Consider the following 20,715-nt stretch of genomic DNA (forward strand, 5'->3'; position numbering starts at 1 on the left):
ACAAACTATTTTATTATATTTAAAGATCTTATTATAATTATTTTATTGTATTGTGTTTTTTAATTTATTAATTGTTATTTTTATATTTATGATATTTATTATTATTATTTTGAATAAGTGTAAAAAAATTATTTAAATAGTTATGTGAAAAATACGAATTTGATGAAAATTCAAATTTTTCAAAAAAAATCCAAACACCAAAAAATATTTTGCACAAGACCATCCAAAAAATAAAAAGTATAGACTTTTCTAAAAAATAAGTTCATTTTTCAAAAATTATATTTAGGAAGCTATTTACAATGAAACAATCAAAGCCTAAATGTCGACCACCTCGAAAGAGTGAAGTGAAAGTAAAGTGTATGCAAACTTGATAAACGTTATGATCAACCCTGTTAATTTGATGATTAGAACATAACACGCATCATTAACATGTTAAAATATTCAAATAAAAAACAAAAAATCCAGGACTAATATATGTACATAGTAATCAAGTTTTTTCTTTTAATTACTTATGCATGTTTCATCAAAAGGAAACAATTAATTAAGAAAAATAAACCTTAGTCCCTACGAAATAAAGAATAGAATCTATCAAATGTCTCTCCTCTTTTTTTTTTTTTTTTACTTCGACCAATTTGCTACAATATATACCGCCACCACCAAACCTAAAATAAAGAAAATAAAGTGTAGTACAGTTCACGCGCTGTTGAGTGGTGTAGCTAAGGGTAGAAGTAGAACGTCGACAATAATCTCCAAACGTCAAAATTCCTCCATTCCCCACTTTCACGTGACTTTATCGGTGATTTCCCCAAATACAGGCACCATAACTTCAATCTTGTGAAACACAGACACAAGTATGAGAAAACAAAGCTAAAATCAAAAACAAAAACAATGTCCAAAGCTTTGCTTCCTCTCTTCTTCTTCTTCTTGACATGCTTTTCTAAGCCTATAACTTACACTCCAAAAGCCAGCTTACTTTTCCCATCCGACGCCGTTTCCATCCTCTCCTTTAAATCCAAGGCCGACCTCGACAACAAACTCCTTTACGAGCTCAACGAGCGCTTCGACTACTGCCAATGGCAAGGCGTCAAATGTGCTCAAGGCCGTGTCGTCCGCTATATCCTCCAGAATTCAGACTTACGTGGCATTTTCCCCGCCGATTCTCTCACGCGCCTCGACCAGCTCCGTGTCCTCAGTCTCCATAACGACTCGTTGTCGGGTCCGATCCCCGACTTATCCTCTCTTTACAACCTTAAATCCCTGTTTTTGGACCGTAACAATTTTTCCGGCACTTTCCCTCCTTCTGTCTTACTTCTTCATAGAATAACTTCTCTCGATCTTTCTTACAATGGTTTAACCGGTCCGATGCCGGCTAACTTAACCGTTTTGGACCGGTTAAAAATCCTCCGGCTCGAGTGGAACCGGTTTAACGGAACGGTCCCGCCTTTAAACCAATCATTTCTACTCATTTTCAATGTTTCAGGAAACAATCTTACTGGAAAAATACCGGTCACCCGGACTTTATCGAAGTTCAATACGACGGCGTTCTCATTGAACCCTAATTTATGTGGAGAGATTATCAACAAAGCCTGCACTTCACGTGCTCCATTTTTCGGTTCTCCTTCAGCGTCAGGTCCGCTAGGGCAAAGCGCGGAGGTTCAAGGCAGCGGCGCCAACAGTGGAGGGATTTTAGTTCTTACACCGCCATCCTCACCGAAGAAGAAGCACCAGAAAACTACGGCGGTCTTGGGGTTTACCTTCGGAATTGCTTTGATAATATTTTCAGTTTTGTTAGCTTTAGCTTTGGTTAGAAAACAAAGCGGTAAAAAGAGACTGGACTCAAAAGAAACAAAGCCAACAACAATAGTTTCATCAGAAGCAACGAACTCAAACCTAGGAAACCCAAAAACCCAAGTTGAAGAAGTTTCGGAGAGAAAATTAGTAATATCCGAAGTTCAAAAGCCGAAAAAGAGTGGGAATTTAGTGTTTGTTGCTGGTGAAGTTGAAGGTTACACTTTAGAACAGCTAATGAGAGCTTCAGCTGAGTTATTAGGGAGGGGTACGATGGGGACCACGTATAAGGCAGTGGTTGATGGGCAGTTGATTTTGACGGTGAAGAGATTGGATGCTGGGAAAACGGGGGTGACCAGCGGTGAAGTTTTTGAGCAACAAATGGATGCCGTTGGAGGGCTGAGACACCCCAATTTGGTGCCAATTAGAGCTTATTTTCAAGCTAAAGGAGAAAGGCTCGTGATCTATGATTATCAACCCAATGGAAGCGTTTACAACCTCGTTCATGGTATGATTTTTGTTTTGTTTTGGTTTCTTTTTTTTTTTTTTTTGAGTTTTGGGACTGGGTTTACTCAGTGAGTTATGGCCGAGTTTACGGTATTTAGTTACAGTTACGGCTTGTAGACTGTAGTGTTTAAAATGGGCAAAAGAGAACCAAAGTGGGGCCTTTGCTTCTAAATTGATGTTTGATTATTGGTGAGGGTAATATTCTAGACCAATCAACCATTGGATTCTGCATGATTTAAGCTAAAGTCATGGCGAATAAGTAGTGAAAAGTACTAAGAAAAACTGGTGCAGCTTTTAGAACATTAGTGTCCTGAAACCGACAATTACGGTGATGTCATTTTACTTAAAACTCACGAATTTGTCCATATTTTAATGCTTAGGAATAAGGTTATGTATACAAAGGAATTCTTGGATATTATGAACAATTTCATTGTAGTTTAGATCAAATTCATTGCTTACAACTGATGCAAGATTATGAACAGGTTCAAGATCAACAAGGGCAAAGCCTCTTCATTGGACGTCATGTTTAAAGATAGCAGAAGATGTTGCCCAGGGCCTTGCTTACATCCACCAAGCATCAAGGCTTGTCCATGGCAACTTGAAATCCTCCAACGTGCTCCTTGGGACTGATTTCGAAGCCTGTCTCACCGACTACTGCCTTGCTGTCCTTGCAGACTCTTCTTCTACTGAAGATCCTGATTCTGCTGCCTATAAAGCTCCTGAGATTCGAAAATCAAACGGCAGACTCACTCCCAAGTCTGATGTTTATGCATTTGGTGTCTTCCTGCTGGAGCTTTTGACGGGTAAACATCCATCACAACATCCTGTGCTTGTGCCCCATGACGTAATGGAATGGGTTAGAACAATGCGAGAAGATGATGGTGGGGAATATCAGCGGCTTGGAATGCTAACTGAAGTTGCTAGCGTTTGTAGCTTGAAATCACCGGAGCAGAGGCCGCCGATGTGGCAAGTGTTAAAGATGATACAGGAGATCAAGAAGAGTGCAATGATAGAGGATAGTGCATCTTTTGGGTATTCATAACAATATAGAATGAATCAAATATTTGTTGATGCTAAGAATGAAGCAAATTGGAATTTGCTGTGTGGTGTTCAGGCTTAGCCGAGAAATTTATTCAAGCTCCTGTATATGACAATCTGATTTCATTTATTACACGTGAGATAGATCATATGATGTTACCAAAGGCTTTATTAGCCATTTTTCATATCAGCGTCGCAGTATAAAGATTAAAAAAAAAGAGATTAAGAGTAATTAGACTTTGAAGCAACATTCAAACATATGAAAGAATTACAAGTACTTGAATTTAAATCATAAACTTACCTAATGCCATCTTTCTCTAAACCAACGGATCTAAGTTTGGGATTTATATCAGCCTTTCTTTGAACTGAGTGTTAAGTCTCACAAGTCACACTATTAGGCCATTAAAGCCAGAAATTAATCACTTAAATCTATATGGTACTTAACAACAATAATCTTGATGAACGTAACATATACACAAAAAATGGCAATTTGAAAGGTCAATCATGCACAACTTTGGCAGAAGATATTTTATTTTCATGATAAAGAATGAAAAATAATACAGCACACTACAAATACTGAAACATCTTTATGAACCGCAACAACCTCATATATAACCATGCTTAGTCAGTTATCAGCCACTTTCCAGCACATTGGAGGCCTACCACTCTGCCAACATGCTTCAATGTGATTATTTACACCAGCAAAAATTTGAAATCCAAACATTAGCTAAGATCACGCAAACTTTGTGTTTAGACATCTCGGGTACAACTATGGCAAGCACCGATCTCCTCTTCCCTATTTACAACATGCCTGCAATAATGGTAGAAAAAGAATTATACAAGACGTGAATTTTCAATTGAGCATGGACTTGTTCTTGTCACTAAATCAGATTGGCTGATTAGGAAACAACTAAAGGGCAACAATGAAAACCGAACCTAAGAGTCAAGACGGCAAAGTTTCATCAAGTATTGTCTTAATGTCAAAAGTTTAGATCAAGAACCACAAAAATGAATTAATTATGTGTAATCATTTCAGGCAGTAAAACATGTAATCATCCAGGAGAATGGGCTGTCTTTATAGTCTATCAGACATGGCTTGGCTGTCTACACTTCATGGTCAGAAAGCAACGAAAACGAATGAACTGCATATCAGGGCACAAGGTTCAAGGTCACAAAAGCATGATAAGTGTATCAACCGTACCAGTCATAGTAAACTTCAATGTTTCTTATTGTGTCAACAGGCAACTAATAAAAAAATGGGAATTACCTGCATTTATTTTCTCAGTAAGCCATGCCATTATGCCCGTCAAGATTTATACACAGGATAAAGAAAGCTGATGATATAAGCTTATCATATCAGTTCAGTTAGAGCCTGTGAACGAGGCCTTGATCTCATGATTGTTTCATCACTGTGTTTGATTAATTCTGAGAGTTTCCATGGCTTCTGCCATTTCCATCTGAATTGAAGCAACCACTGGTGATGACTTCTCTTCCACCTCCAGAGTTTTCCAGTCTGTCCCATGGTTGTCAACCTCTTCATTGACAAATGTCCAACTGGTACCATCTGCACACATGATATCTCTACTTCTAGATCAAGCAGAAAGACAATAATCTAAACAACCACATGGAGCAGATAATTTACCTTTCTTGTCTGATCTAGAAAAGCTACTGAGTCTCTAACAGACAAATTAACAATCCCAGGTGTAAATTTCAGTTGCTTGGGGGCTGGGAGTGACATCAATGAGAGGGGACCACTCAAATCATCCGAAAAGTGTTTTGATGAACTGCGAGAGTTCCCCTGTGGAATTCCATTTATAAAATATGAGAATACAAAATTAGGGGTACATTGTAAAGTTAAATGTTGTTGGATCCCTAACATTTGATTTATTTCTAGTGCTATTAATGAGTACTTTCAGTTGGTCAGGAGATTATTTTTTTCCTTCCTCAAGTTTCATAAGATAACCCAAGGCTCATAATTAAGACCTTAGTCATTACTAAAGGACAAAGAAATGTAGAAGGTTATTTAGTAATCATCATCACCTACGGAAATCTTGATGAATTACTTGAATCTTCCACCTTAAAGTCAAAATTAAATAATTTCAGTCCAAAACATCAGCTAATAAGGACATAGTGTGATTTGGGCTAAGTTTGAATGAGAATGTATTAGTGCGTTAAACATTAAACATTAAAAAAAAAAAAGAAAAAAGTGATGCATAGATGACAATCTCACCGAAGCTGATGTAGCCAAGGCAATAGCAACAGCTTGCTCCCTCATCTTTTGCTCCTTCACAAGCTCCTTTTTCTGTGCCTCACTTTGCCATAATAGAGCAGTGAGATCCTTCAATTGCTGTTTGAGGTCCTTAATCTCCAAATCTTTCTCCCGCAACTCGCACCTGCTCATAGAAGTACCATGGAAATCAACATTCAAGCATTACATAATAAATCTTCTTGACAAACACCCTCAATTTTATGTTCTCACAGTGACCTCAACCAGAAAACCCAAAATAGTAAGCATTATCAGGTGGTAAGGTCATTGGGGTAAATAGGTAAAGAGATGCACATGCAATCATTGTATAGCTCGAATGTGCAAAACAAGTCATTTACCCCAGACATCCATATTCTGCTTGTATGTGTTTGAGTTTGCATAAGATAATGTACAAATATACTAGCTTCTCATAAGTGTGCATGACAATGGGAGCCTAGGTATTTCCAATATCTTAGCTAGGTACACATCTTCAGTTGCATTTAACTATCTACATTTAACTAATCTCAATAAATTTTAAGGATGGCCATGTCACTTCAAGTGTCAGATAACCAGATTCAACAGAAGAAAGAGAAAGTTGAAATGAAATTTGTCATATTCTAGTTTGTATAAGCACCTTGATTCTGCAGTAGCATTAAATAAGTATTGAAGCACGTTCTTTGCCTCATTTATTGAGCGTACTTGATTCCACCGCCCACGACCAACCAAACCACGCTCCCTTTCTTCTGCCTCCAAGAGTTGTGAAGCCATTGCCGTGAGGGCATTTGAAGACATGCTAAGCATGTTCTCAAGGGAAGCTATTCTTTCCATTCTCGCATTTGGTGACATAGATAACAATCTAATTGGTTGGAAATAACAAAGTGAAAAGGAAAACATATTTAATTCATCATAGTTACCTCAAGCACTTCTATTGTTTTTATAAGATGTACAAATTAAGATAAGATCCCGCCAGTTCCATTTGTGCAGATAATATTTGAAGAGAATATATAGAATAAGTAGAAACATAATCATATCACTATCATATGTACCTAGAATGTCCATTGTTTACTTTGTGAGGAATGTCACCATTTGAAGACAACTGATCTACTTGTTTCAATAAGGTTAACTCCTCTGTCAGAGCAGTAAGCCTACACAATCATTTAATATCAGACTTTCATAAAGGCTTAAAACAGATAGTAAGTGTAAGAGAAACAAATTGATGGATACTTACACTTGGATCTGTTTCTCATATACAAAACGAACTTCGCGGACATTCACCATTACTTCTATCTCATGATCAAGCCACTTTTGCACAGATTTTTCGTTGCTCTAAAGATGCAAAAACCAAAATGAAAGATGGCCAACATTAGCTATGAAACTTAAGTAACACAAAATTGACAACTAGTTTAAGGTTGGACTTAGAGCTGCCCATTCCTTTTGTGATCAGGTGAAAAAGAAATTGCAAACTCAACCAATCATTACAGTTAATTTACTCTGTATTTTCCATCCGAGTATATTAAATATATGGTTCGCAACCAAAATATTTTCTTCAGACCATAGTTTGCACTCCTGTCACTTTGATCATGATTCAAAGCCTAGCCTGAGTTGCACCAATATATAGACATACTGGTAGATTTCATCAGACATTGCTGACCCAGAGTAACAAATTTGCCTAGGAGTGAATGCTTAATTACAAATCATTTACCTGTCCATTTGGTGTATGTCCATTGTGATTAACTGAAAAGGTAAACAAACAATTAGTATGTCACAGAAAGAATCAATAACAGATTAATTTCACAAAGAAAATTTTACCTGAGTTGTCACGTACAGAAGACTTGCGTGCTTCTAACAACTCTTTCAGCCTTTTGGTAGCCATTGCTGCTTCTTCTGTTTTCCTTTGAAGAACCTGCAAGAAAAATATTGATTGTTGGTTACAGCACTGATAAAACCTTGACAACTATATGATATGTAGTATAAAAAAAAGCATGCCAGAAGGCATGTCCTAAAGATTCATGTACAGGGAAAATCCCTTAAAAACTTGACTGCATCAATCCTCATTCTTCCAAATTCAGTGTTCCTTTCAAGGACTGCTTACATAACCAGATCAGGTCAATCACACTGCGTGTTCTATAATTAACAAATTTACACTTACACTAATCCTTCAAAATAAAATGGGTTACTGAATCAGGAAAATGTCTAGAGGCCTACCAAGAATATAAACAATGCTGTCATGCCCCATTCAAGTCAGGCAAGGAACAAATCAATAATATATGCAATGAACCAACTTAGCACTCTAAAATAGGTACAAAAGGTAGGCCCATATTCCAACACTTTAAACATAGATGAAATCATAAAACATCAAAGACTAGTGCCTCTCATGATCCTGTACCATTTTTTGGCGTTGATTCAGGGCTTCAAGTTTATGCCTTTCATACTCATTCCTCCTACCCTCTTTTCTAAGCTGCTCAAGAAAAGTAAAAGATCGATGTTAAAGTTAATAGCATTACAGTATAAAATAAAACATAGGATATAAAAGGCAAGCCTGACCAGCAGAAGTTACTTTCCAAACTTTTAGAGCATTTAAAGTTAAAATTCACCAGCAAAAATAGTTCTAAGTGTCTATTAGAAGGCAAGATTAGGTCAGCAGGAAACACACCAGGGGGGAAGCAAAACCCTAATAAAATGTCCCAATATATGATCCAAACAATAAAGTAGTTTCTTGAGAAACATAATGCTTTTTGAAGTGGTGGGTGGAAACTTTGATACAATGCTGTGAAATTATATTTGACAAACAGATTATATGCTACTGCACGCTGCTCACAAAAACTTCAACAAAATCTAGACTATAATAGCCAAGTTAATGCTTGCTCAGTTACTTTCTAACTCCAATTTGTGATTCATCATAGCTCATAACTGAAGCAAATCTGTTTTTGAGGTACAAACCCTTCTTCATTTAAGATATGTGAAAAGAAAAGAGAAAGGAAGGCTGGAACTAGATTATGTTGTTCGTGAAAAGTGAAGCACCTGCAGCAATTCCTTTTCGCGAGAGGCCTTCCATTGTCGAAATTGTTCTGCCTCTTGTTTTATCTTGTGCTGCAATTGAACCTGCAAAGAAGGGAAGGCCCATTTCCAAAATAATGAGACACATTATGCCACAATGTATTATGCATGAATGCAAACATGGAAATGTCACTCAATTAAAACAAACTTTTTGAGCCTTGATGTACTGTATTTCTCCTTGCAATCGTTTTGCTGCTTCATCACTTCTTTGCTTTTGCTTTAAGAGCTCAACCTGGTTTTCCTGTTTCTTCTTGAGATCAGAAATCTGAAATTGGAAACAGAAAAAGATAAACAAAAAGATAAAAAAAAATAAAAGATGAAGGAGGAGACATCAACAATAAAAAAGAATATTGGCTTATACATGTATAATGATTGGATATTCAGAATGTCACCTGTGCCTCAAGTGCTTTTAGTTTCTGCACATTGGTCTCTTGCATTTTTTGCATTTGTACATCAGAACTAGCAGCACGGTTCTCAACGGCAGCTAACAAATGATCTCTTTCTTGCTGTGATTGTGTCATATAAAATTAAGTGTTGGTGCAAAGGCATATTAAACAACAGAAACTTAAGAAGGTCCTATTACCTGCACAATTCTTTTTTCCTCCTCAAGTTCCATGATTTTCTTTTGAAAGTGCTGCTTTAGTGCTTCAGTGTCAGCTCCTCCAAGAAGTTTCATCTCAGACTGCACAGAAAGTAACGTCAGGAATTAGCCTTGAGAATATCAATTTAGTTCCTGCCAGAGCTCTACCAGAAAATATAAATTTATTTTAGAAGATAGAAAGATTTTGCTCAAGATGCAAGCTTAATGCCTTTCAATAGCTTTTGATCAAGACAAAGGCTTCTTAAAAACCACTTGTAAGCAGTGAATATGATGAAAAACAGATTACAAAGTTCCTACAATGTCATCTCTTCAGAGCCCTTATGGATCATAAAAAAGGATTATCCCAAGGGAAAGATCAATATTTATTTTCTTATAAAAAATGTATCTCGGTTGGAGCAATAAACATTGTCTTTTAAGCCTATAATTAGTTCATTGGTAATGTATATGTCTGCGCACAAAAAAAAAAAAAGTGTATAAGGGAGACCTCTTTTTGCTCCAATTGCTTGATTAACTCATTCAATTCTCTATCCATAGTATTTCGCCGAAGTGCATGCTCTAACTCTTTTGCTACTTCAGCAATTTCTCCAGGATTTTCATCTGCAAAAATCAGCAATATCACATTAGAAACGTTTCACGGGTATTTATTTATTTTTTTTTTAAGAAGAAGCACAGGATCAAAAGGAATTTTTCATGTTAGAGACTAACCTAAAAGTTATCTATTCCACCAGCACCAACACAAGATCGGATTGAAGATGAATTTTCATATTAAAGGACAAGTAATTTTAGTCTCAATGTCAACATTATGCTATTCAAATAAATAAATGGTCTACCTGACTCAACTTCATCCATTTGATAATCAGATGAGTCCATATTCTGAAAGCCCGTCTTACATCCATCGCTTTTCATAAAACATGCATGGCCTTCCTGAGGTATGGAACAAAAAAGGGTTATATAACAACCAAGCTGGCAACTTTCATTTAAGTAAGTTATTTTAATATTAAACAAATATGAATCAACATATTCAATTAGTATAAAAGAATATGATTCAGTTCAAAGAATACTATAACCTACTTGCAAAGAATAAGAAAAACAAGGGAAAAAAGGTAAAAATCAACTAGATTATTCATCAACATACTTGAGCATCACTTTCACACTGCTCTGCAACAGCACGTCTGCTGCGGTATTCATGAAGTTCTCGAAGAAGACTCTCATTAGTAGCCTCCAGCCAAGTAATCCTTTCTTTGAGAACCTGTTAAGATGTTTTATGCACCATTCTTGTAATATCTCAATAGACAAATGATTCAGATAACAGGAAAATACCTGCATATCTGAAGTAGGCCCTCCTCCATGGGCACAAAGTTCTGCTTGTAAGTACTGTAGCTGCTGACGCATTTTTTGCATCTCATTGGATATTAAATCTCTATTCACCTGTAGGATAAACGAAACCTTTGTGGTTAGCTAAGCTGGTCATTTAAGGGTCCAACAAAAATTATGCAAGGATCCAAAAATTTTAAATAAAAGGAAAGGGGAGCAGGCAGCAATAATTCATTCCACATCAGAAAAACAACTCTAAACCTGAACAAGTTTTTGAAGTATCACATATTAAATACTGTAGGATAGAATTACAACAAAACCAGTCATAAGAAAATAGCGTAAAAAACTTACAACAGGCTTATTCTGGATATTGCGAGCACGATTAGCATATTTCAGAGTGTTAAGACTTTCCTCTGCATTGATGTCTGCAGGACTTATACAAGCTGAAAAGAAATCGACATTTTACAATGGTACATAGTTGGAGAAAAAAAGAATTTGAGCAACCAAACTCAAGATTTTGAGGAACAATGCCTAAACATTTTACATAAAGCAAGATACAAATTAGAGAGAGAAAGAACAAAAAAACATGATAAAAGAATTAGGAAGCAGAGTGAAAAAAAATAAAAAATAAAAAATAAAAACAGATTTTTGAGAGTATATGCACAAGCCACATATGTGTCTAGAATGGCACATGAAGCCTGGGAAATGATTCATAGCCCCAGAAAAGATCTGAATCCCACTATCACATTTTATATTTTTTGAACAGTAGTTGGATTGCTAATAGCAAACAATGATAATTGGCCAAACAAACAAGCAGAAAAGGCATAAGCTCAAGTAAGAAATAGCAAGATCCAGATGAGTGCAGGATTTCATGCACGTAAATCTATACCGCCTCCACCTTTTTGTTTCTCTTTAGTTGCAACCTTGGTATCAAACATACAGAATATCTTACTAAAAGCATAGGTTACATAGCATGATTTGGGAATGATAAGATAAAGTGGAGCAAAACTTTAGTTGTCATCAGAGAGGCTTGAAACTGAGGAACAACTTGGTTACAAAAGTAACTAATTGGTGCCTAGATTTTGTGCATAACAATATCATTTTTCTGGTGAAGAAAATAAAAAGGTCTTTATAGGATTGACCAAAAACCAATCAACATAACCATTATAAATCAGCCATTTAGGGATTTACCTATCATAACTGTTTTGCTGTTTCCACCAAGTGAATCCTGAAAAAACAAATAAACCAAACCAGATCAGAAGAATAAGAGAATAAGGAAGAAATTAAGCATGAAATATAACTTTTGTAGTTACTTTGACATTCCTAAATTATGAATGTTGCTAAAGACACTAATAACCTGTCATTTAATCGTTAAATCTTGTAAGATTGAAGCTAATAACATAAGATTTAAGATCATGAACCAAAAACCTAGATACTGCTGTTGGACAAAAGGAAAATAAAATGCTCAGCCTCAATTTGATGAGAGTTAATTATTCTTTTGGCTTCTGAACTTTGAGAAGATGTACAAATTGGTACCTAAAGAAATAAAAGGTACAATTTGCACCCTGAACTTCCAAATTATGTGCCATATTAACCCAAACTCTAATCCCGCTAACCATATCAGCTTATATATGCGACGTTTCACAAATATTATCAAGTTATATGTTCACCACACATACCATCAACCATCTTTTTTTCAATACAAATTAAAAATATATTTTTTTACCTGAACCGTAAAAAATGACTAGGACTGGTCAATCATTTTTTTGTCACGTAACATCCACATGAAAATTTTCACAAAATATTTAACACTTTTATTTAAAAAAATAACATGCATATAACAAAATTATATTGGTTAGATACCATATAGGCGAGTTAATTTAACAATATTAGAATTTAGATTAAAATGATATATTATTTGAAAGTTCATGTGCAAATTGTACATTTCATTTCTTTAGGTACCAATTTGTACATTTTCTGAAAGTTCAGTTACCAAAAGTATAATTAACTCATTTGATTAATATAGTTGCAAAAAGAAAATAAAATGATTGGACAGCATAGTTCTTAAGCCTTATAGCAAAATTTTAAAATATGATGTACACTATACACCAATGAGCAATGAATCGTAAGAGTTTATCAAAGCATCTGATATATATTAAATTCAATAAGGCTGAATGATCACATTAAATTGTGAGGGAAACTGCTCTGATTTCCTTAGTTTAAGAGGTCTTCAAATGTGTATACGAGGTAATTGAGAAAGCTAGAGATTACTATAAAATTATACATATTTTGAAATCAAGTCATTTTTTGGTCATCTAAATGTCATCGATTCAAATCACTTCCACATGAATCAAACAAAAAATAAATCTAACCTGCAACAGTCGAGTCAGTTTACTGTCTCGATAAGGAACGTGCACGCCTTCTTTACGCTTTTTCTCATCCCCAAGGGCACTGATGACATTGCCAAGTGCAAGAAGCCCTCTATTAATATGAATACCTGTTCATGAAAATAGAATGGATATTTAACATTGCCAATACACACAGAAAGCATGTATTTAAGTTTATAAGCATATTGACAAACCTTCTTTCAACCGAAGACCATCAGAACCTGTTCTTTTTGCTCGTTCAGACCCAGCAAGATCCACCAAATGGAGCTTCGCACATAAATACTCTTCACCCATATCTTCATCAGGAGTTTCATTAATGGCAGAAACTGATTGGATTTTACGCATTTGTCCTAATGTGATTGTGAAGATGGCATGGGATCGACTATTAAAACCATGCAGAATGGAACCACATGTCACTAAATTATGAACATTCATGTACAGGTTACAAAATTAAATAATTCAATCCCTGTGAGTAGGAATATGACTCAAAACCATTTAAATTTGGGAAAAGAAAAATAACTTTTTGTAACAAAAATTTGATATAGAAAGCAAAAGGAAAACACAGACAGAGCCATATAACTCTGCAGGAATCAGAAATACCAATCGCAAGCTCACTCTGTAAGCATCAGAATCATAAGGATAGCGCTACTTCCTTTTACAAGTTCATAGGTATTTTAACCATAAATTGTTTAGCCTATTTGATCATGCCTGCACTGCCAAGTTCCAACCCCGTTTTATTGTAGTAAGACTGCTTTAGAAATGTGGAAGTGTATAAGTACTAATTGCAAAAAAAAATGGCACAGTCATCAATGCTTTCGTTGAACTTGCCAGTGACAATAAATCTCACACTAGTTGATAACATTCTCTCTAGCCTGGTCTATAATGGCTCAACAGAAGAAAAAGCAAAATGATTCAAGTTTCATATATATAATAACCTCTTTGAGCAGTATAAAATATTTCTTTTGAGAGGGATGAGAAAAACATCAGAAGTGGAGAGTTTACCTGGACTGGTTGTTCATATTTGTGCTTCCAGTTGCCCTACTTATTGATCCTTGCTCCAGGCAAGTAGCCATTTCTTGCAGTGTATTGACTGCAACTTCAGTTGATCCAGCTAGTGTTATAACTCCATTGGATGATTCACGAATTTGTATCGGCGGCCTACCTGGAACTGTAACTTTCACAGCATTTCCATTAGGAGTAACAGGTTTGCTTACAGGTTCAGAATCCAGTAAATCCCTCACTTCTTCCTTCAGGATCTTCAAATTCAAGCCATCAAATTAGGTTAGTCCTCATAAATAACATGGCATACGTTGAAAAGAAACAAATACTCTATATTTTCAATTCATTAAAGACATTCTGCGATGACTCCAGAGAAATTTCATTTCAATTCCTCAAGCATGTAACAAGTAATATACCTCTATGAAGGAAACATGTAGCTGGAACTCTGTTTGATGCTTCAATGTTTCAATTTTCTTGAACAATGCATTCATAACTTGAGGAATCAATCCTGTCTCACAACCATTTTTGATAGCTGTCCCCATGGTATATGTCTTCCCAGATCCCGTCTGTGACAATTGCACATGTCAACCATGAACATAAATACCAGGACATTAAAAAAAGCTCGTTTAACTTAGAGCAGCTCTCATATATAAACCGATATTACCTGACCATAGGCAAGTACAGTAGCATTGTATCCTTGGAACAAACCTTCAACCAGAGGAGCAACACATTCTTCGAACATGGAAGTTGACGGAGAACCACCATTTCCATAAACATGATCAAATGTAAAGGAATGTGTCCCTATTTGCACCTGCACCCAGAGCCAAATAAGTATATTACTCAAGTAAACTTTAACCAGGCTACAAAAGTCAAATCAATTATATTTCATCAAATATAATGACATAAAAAAATCATTTCAAGGTAATAACTATAAACTAAAAGAAATAAAAACTCCATTAACGCTTTTAACTTTTGCCATATTTTCTTGTTGCGATATTATTAAATACAGAGGAGCCACTGTACTCAATATAATACTAAAAACAAGCTCGTACTCCCTTAAAGCCTTTTCCATTCAAATAACTACAATTTCAGCATAAAATTTGAGTAAATTTAGTCTCAGACTTTTTCCGTACATATATTTAGAAGTCATGATTTTCTGACAATTTTGATCTTTCAATCTTCACTTTGTTTATGGCAAAAAAAAAAAGGATTTACTTCCAAAGATAATTTATTCCAGCTCTGCATGCATTATTAAACTCCGTAGCAGTTTTAAAAAATATATATAGTTAATATGAAGAAAATTGTATGCTAACAAAAATGGTTGAATAAACGAATAAAAACTTGTTATGATTAAAGAAAAAATTAGTAAAGTGGAAAGCTAAAAATAAATGTAATAATGGTTGAATTTAAGTAAAAATAAACTCACGCATGCAATAAAAAAATTTAAAATTCTGAACATAAAACAGAGTACCTGAGGCTTTCCACTAATAACAGTAACACATTCTTTACAACCTTGAGTTCGTTCGTCGCCGATTAACGGCCTAATATGAACGGCGACTTTCACCGAGCAATTCTCTGCTGCTTCCATTAGTAACAACAACCAAAAAAAAAAAAAATAATCCAAACAAAATGCGGATGCAGAAAATGAAACCAGAGCCTCAGATGTTTTAATTTAATTTATCTGAAAATAGATTAATCTCAATCTCATTGCTTAATGGGCTCGGATTACGATTTAAATAAAAAAAAAGGCGGAGGCGGTGGTGGATGTGGTGGAAGTGATGGTTGTTGGAGTGGAGGCGGAGGATATAACGACTTGGTTTAAAAAAAAAAAAAAGAACGTATAACAGAAAGGAAGAGAATGTGAAGACAAAGACAAAGACAGCAACAAAAGCTATCGATATTTTCTTCTTCTTCACTGCTCCTAACTTCCACCGGTGAGCGTTTTGCTTGGTTTAATTAAAACAAAACTCGCTTTTTTTTTGTCCTTTGTTACCCAATTTGCCCTTCGACCCCATCACGATCTGGCTCCTTTTATACCTGGAAAAAGCGAAATACCGGAATACATTTTTTTTAATTTAATTAAATTTAATAAATTGGAAAGCAAAAAGATTAGTAGTATTAGTAACTAACTGTAATTAATTGCATAAAAATTACGTGTGAATCGTTTTTGGTCACGAATTTTGGAGGAATTTAATGAGGTTGGATTAATAGTTGGCGAGAAGGATTAAGCTGCGACCACAATTGTGGGATTGCTTGGATTTGTGAGCTTGTGACAATAGCGGACGCTGAATTATTTGGACAGAAATCGAAGATTATAGTATACTAAAGCTTAAAGGTTGATTAAAAAGTGAGAATATGATGAAATCATAGATTAAGTCGTTGTAGTTTTAATTTGTGACAACAAATGATGATCACTTAGTTTGGCTTCTTAACATAATGTGATTTATTTTCTGTTTAATTTATTCGAAACTTTATATAAATCAATAAATAATGCTCAATTATTGTTTTACCAACTTTTATCTATTTAATTTATATGAAAATATATTATACGTTTAAATCTTATCTAATTTATCTATTAATTCACTCGAAGATGCAAATTCATCTATTTAACTCATTTGATGAAACATTAAGCTTTTAAATTTTTTTTAATCTATTTACTTAACTCGAGATATTTGTTTAATATTTTATTTGGATGATCGATAAAAATTTAAATGAAGCACAAATCTCCTTAAATAAAACTTTTAAAAGTTTGATCAACATTCATATTATCAAAGTTAACAATCAATTCACATATGTTTATATATTATTAAATTAAAATATGTAACAATATAAACCAATTTCTCTCACATTCAATATTTTTTTATCTCATATTTCTATTTAATTGAAGAGCAACCTTAGTAACTAACTATATTTAATTCATAACAATGATGTGTGTGTCGTTGCCTATCACAAATTTGGTTTCCATTTTAAGAAATTTGGTTTCATTAACTAGTCTCGAGAAAGATTAAACCATGGCCATATGAATAATAGATTGCTTAAATTTGTTAGTGTATGACAATAGCAAGGCTCAATTATTTGTATCAAAACTTAAACTTATGTAATACTAAAGATAAAGTTAACTTGAAAACTTTGAATTTAATTCAAACGATCCATTTATATTTATTTAAAAAATAAATTATTGTAAAATTGATATTTAATAGGATTTACATTTTACTGTATTTTTTATATGATATGATTGAATTCATCGCATCATTAATTAAATTTAAATATCAATTTTAATGAGATATATTAAGTATAAATTTTTTTATAAAATTTTTTAATCACAATTATAATGATTTTTTTTTCAATTGAAATTACACTAATATTTATTATTATTTTTAATTTTTTTAGAATCAATCTAAAGGTTTAACCAATTTGACTCTCGATCTTTAACATTTATAATTTCTCATTTATATACAAAAACGGTTGATTCGAAAAGGTGAAATGAAAAAGAAAAAACCATTAAAAAAGTTGGATGAGATTAATAATTAGTTGCTTTAGTTTGAAGATAATAAATACACTATACATCATTTAATTGGGTTTCTCAAGTACAAGATGTCATGTGATGTATTTTATGGAACTTTAATGAATATGTTCAATTATTGTTAGATGATTCAGATTTCTAATTATTTCTATCCCAAAATTAGTTGCAAATATAATACTTCATTATTGTATCTAAGATGCATATTTACATATTTATACTAAAAAATCATAAACCCATAATCCAATATTAATTTTTTTTCTCTTATTATCCAATGTTGGCAATCTTCTATCTCATTTCATTATTTTATTAAATGCTATTATTATAAAATATTTGCATAATATATATATACATATATATATATATATTTCTGACACTGATAAAAGGATAGCCATTATAATATACTTCATTCGTCTCAAAATATTTGTCATATATTAATTTTCATAAAATTAAAAAAAATTTAATTTTAATATATTTAATGTTAAATTTTAACTTTTTTAAATTATATTTTCATTATTTTTAATATTAAAAAAATAAAAAAAATCACAAAAAATAAATTTAAAATATAAAAATAGAAATTTTAAATATTCAAAAAAATATAATATAATTTTAAAACATCTTAAAAAGAAAAATAGACAAATAAAACGAGACTGAGGGAATAAAAAATAACACATTAATTATAAATTTATTTTCATAAATATTACAATTTCATTAATTATGGTTAACATTTTTTTTACAAATTTGTTAAAATTGTTATTTTAATATTTAAAATGGATTAAGAGTTTTCTTTTGTCCTTCACCCCTAGTTGGATTTTTGAGTTGTTTAATTACGCATATGCCAGGTATGAGAAGGGCTAAAGGGGTAAATAAAAATTACCAAAAGCATAAACAAAAAGGGAAGAAAGAAAGGCGGAAGCAGCATGGATGGTGAAGAAGTTGGCGAGCCGTAGCAGAAAGGAAAGGAGCGCAAGCGGTAGCTGAAAAAACATAATAAAAAAAAATGGCAGTAGCATTAAGCAACGAGCAGCTTTTTGCCCCTTGGGGCTTGGGCCCTCAATCACATGCCTATTTTTTTATTTATTTTTACAGTTTCTTTTTTTCGACTGGTCCCCAAAAATGAGTTGCTAGTTCTACTTTCATCTCAATTTTTTATTTGGTAAAATAGCCAATCTTTTCTTACTTTTTATGTATATTTAAAAATTAATCAATGCCTTACACCAAAAAAATAAAATAAATCAATGACTAATATTATTATATCATTATATAATCTTTTAAGAGATTGATTAAATGAATTCGATATTTAATTTAATTTATTAAGAGATATTATTCAATAAATTTTAATTTTAATTTTTATAAACTGTGATTTTTTGTACTAAAAAATTAGGTTAAACAACCTTTTTAATTTTAATCTTATTATACTATTATTCCTTTCTTCTCAATGGCAACAACAAAGCACCACCAAAAGAAAATTATATTACTACTACAATTTATTTTTGTTAATGATTCAAAAGAAATAGTGAAATACATTTAGACCCATTTTTTCTTTAGAAATAATTGTCAATGCAATAATAAGTTTTACTAGTTCCTACTTTTTTTTTTTTTTTACTTGAAATATTGTTTAATCATTCCATTGAAAATGCATGGTATACACAAATCTCTCTTAAGGAAAGTTTCAATAATTGAAAATATTATTCTTAATATTAAAATGCATGACTAAAGGAAACCAACTCAATTAATTAAATTACTCAAAGACTTAAATAAAATAATAACATTAATAAAAAATTATAATTTAATTTATTTATTTCATACAATCATTTAAAAAATATATATTTATAATTTCTTTTGCCATCTTCAATGAAAACTTCATTTGTAACAAAAAAACAATATTAGGAATAATTAAGTATCATTGTATTAACAAAAATCCATACATTTAATATCAAGTAACTTTCAATCTAAACTTTGGCAGGAAGAAACGGAGAAAAAAAAGGTAAAGAAATAAGATGTTAAAGGAAAAACAATCTCAACCACAAAGTTTCCCTTGTACACCAAACCGTCTGTTCATTGGATTTACCCTAACATCAACTTCAACCGTTAGCTTGGATGCTACCTAAGTAACCTCAAAAAACATGGCCCCTCCCTTCATGATAAAATCCATTAATCTAATCCAAGCTTTTGAGAAACGCAATTTCCATTCACATTTGTTAGTTTTACTGATTTGATCGACGTTAACATTAAACATTATCGAAGTGGTTGTCCAAAAATCATGATTAAGATTTTCCAAGACAACAACTATAATTAGAGCCCACAAAAACAGATGATTGTGTTTTTCATGAGAGTTGAGAAGTCATTAGCCAATGACGAACGTTGAATGGTCCGCACTAATTTGGCCATGAAATTTTAATTTAGGTGGAACTCAAACATCCCACGAATGGCTTTTGCTAGAAAATTGAATTAACAACGAAAACGAGTGTTACAAAATCAGTAGAATTAATATGTAGTCGTGACTCTTACGCTGGCGTCCAAGACTGACTTTTTAGATAAGGTTTGTCAAAGGGGGGAAATCTCTTCATTTTAAAGTATTTGGTTTGAGAAAATATTTTTGTTTTTATTATTTTATTTTTTAGAAAATAATTTTTATTTTTTATTTTTTAAAAAATGTACTTGATAAATGAACATAAAAAATATTTTTTTAAAATGTAAAAATAAAGAAATAAATAAAATATTTAATGATATTATTATTAATGGCATCTAATTATAAATATAATATATATTTATTAATTAATGACATTATAAAGTGTTCAAATATGTTTACTTGTATAAACACAAAGAAAAAAGTAGTGTACATTTCTTATTTTCTCAATTGAAAACATATTTTTTTTTTTCATATTTCAACTCATTTTCATTTTTTTTTCTAAAATTTTTTTTTTCTTTTTAATTACCAAACATATTTTCACTATTTTTTTTAATTTTCTAAGAAAATGAAGAAAAAGACTCTATTTTATAAAATCAATGGTTTTTGTTTTTGGGTGCTGAACTTATACTTCTTTTGACTTAAAAAAAAAGTTTATAATTAATACATTATTAATTTATAAATTTTATATATTGTTAGTAAATCAGATGATGATATTTTATTAATAAATAAATATTAATACTTAAAATAAATATACATAAATTAAAATATTTTAAAAAAATTTACTTATTATTAAAATATTATTATATGATTTATCTCCTTAATAAGTTATCATAATCAAATTTATTG

The 20,715-nt window shown here is 32.6% G+C and overlaps 2 protein-coding genes across 2 annotated transcripts; one reads left to right on the top strand and one right to left on the bottom strand.

Moving 5' to 3' along the window:
• Nucleotides 1-539: 539 nt before the first annotated feature.
• Nucleotides 540-3,497, top strand: LOC111292227 (putative inactive receptor kinase At5g67200). Its single transcript, XM_022884485.2, has 2 exons — nt 540-2,296; nt 2,778-3,497. The coding sequence occupies exons 1-2, from the start codon at nt 889-891 to the stop codon at nt 3,335-3,337; spliced, it is 1,968 nt and encodes a 655-aa protein (XP_022740220.2). The 5' UTR covers nt 540-888; the 3' UTR covers nt 3,338-3,497.
• Nucleotides 3,498-3,719: 222 nt separating this feature from the next.
• Nucleotides 3,720-15,859, bottom strand: LOC111292228 (kinesin-like protein KIN-4A). The gene is made up of 26 exons (XM_089766549.1): nt 15,408-15,859; nt 14,601-14,747; nt 14,353-14,502; nt 13,940-14,193; nt 13,132-13,319; nt 12,923-13,047; nt 11,742-11,778; nt 10,902-10,993; nt 10,557-10,664; nt 10,372-10,485; nt 10,067-10,160; nt 9,721-9,833; nt 9,219-9,317; nt 9,028-9,141; nt 8,784-8,900; nt 8,600-8,680; nt 7,965-8,036; nt 7,388-7,481; nt 7,281-7,312; nt 6,807-6,904; nt 6,625-6,723; nt 6,213-6,434; nt 5,564-5,726; nt 4,976-5,131; nt 4,601-4,897; nt 3,720-4,144 (listed from the first exon to the last, which is right to left on the bottom strand). Exons 1-25 carry the CDS (start codon nt 15,522-15,524, stop codon nt 4,685-4,687), a joined length of 3,099 nt encoding a protein of 1,032 aa, XP_089622675.1. The 5' UTR covers nt 15,525-15,859; the 3' UTR covers nt 3,720-4,144; nt 4,601-4,684.
• Nucleotides 15,860-20,715: the final 4,856 nt, after the last annotated feature.

This window comes from Durio zibethinus, chromosome 10 (assembly GCF_047325235.1).
Source record: "Durio zibethinus cultivar Kanyao isolate XHJ-2024 chromosome 10, ASM4732523v1, whole genome shotgun sequence".
NCBI lineage: Eukaryota > Viridiplantae > Streptophyta > Magnoliopsida > Malvales > Malvaceae > Durio > Durio zibethinus.

What these genes read in the sequence shown, in the direction of transcription:
- LOC111292228 (XM_089766549.1), bottom strand. Translation starts at nt 15,524, where the DNA reads ATGGAAGCAGCAGAGAATTGCTCGGTGAAAGTCGCCGTTCATATTAGG. An exon ending in TGGTCTTCGGTTGAAAGAAG is followed by an intron (nt 13,048 to 13,131) that starts GTTTGTCAATAT and finishes TTTCATGAACAG; the next exon opens with GTATTCATATTAATAGAGGG. An exon ending in TTCTAGATCAGACAAGAAAG is followed by an intron (nt 4,898 to 4,975) that starts GTAAATTATCTG and finishes TCATGTGTGCAG; the next exon opens with ATGGTACCAGTTGGACATTT.
- LOC111292227 (XM_022884485.2), top strand. Translation starts at nt 889, where the DNA reads ATGTCCAAAGCTTTGCTTCCTCTCTTCTTCTTCTTCTTGACATGCTTT. An exon ending in CGTTTACAACCTCGTTCATG is followed by an intron (nt 2,297 to 2,777) that starts GTATGATTTTTG and finishes GATTATGAACAG; the next exon opens with GTTCAAGATCAACAAGGGCA.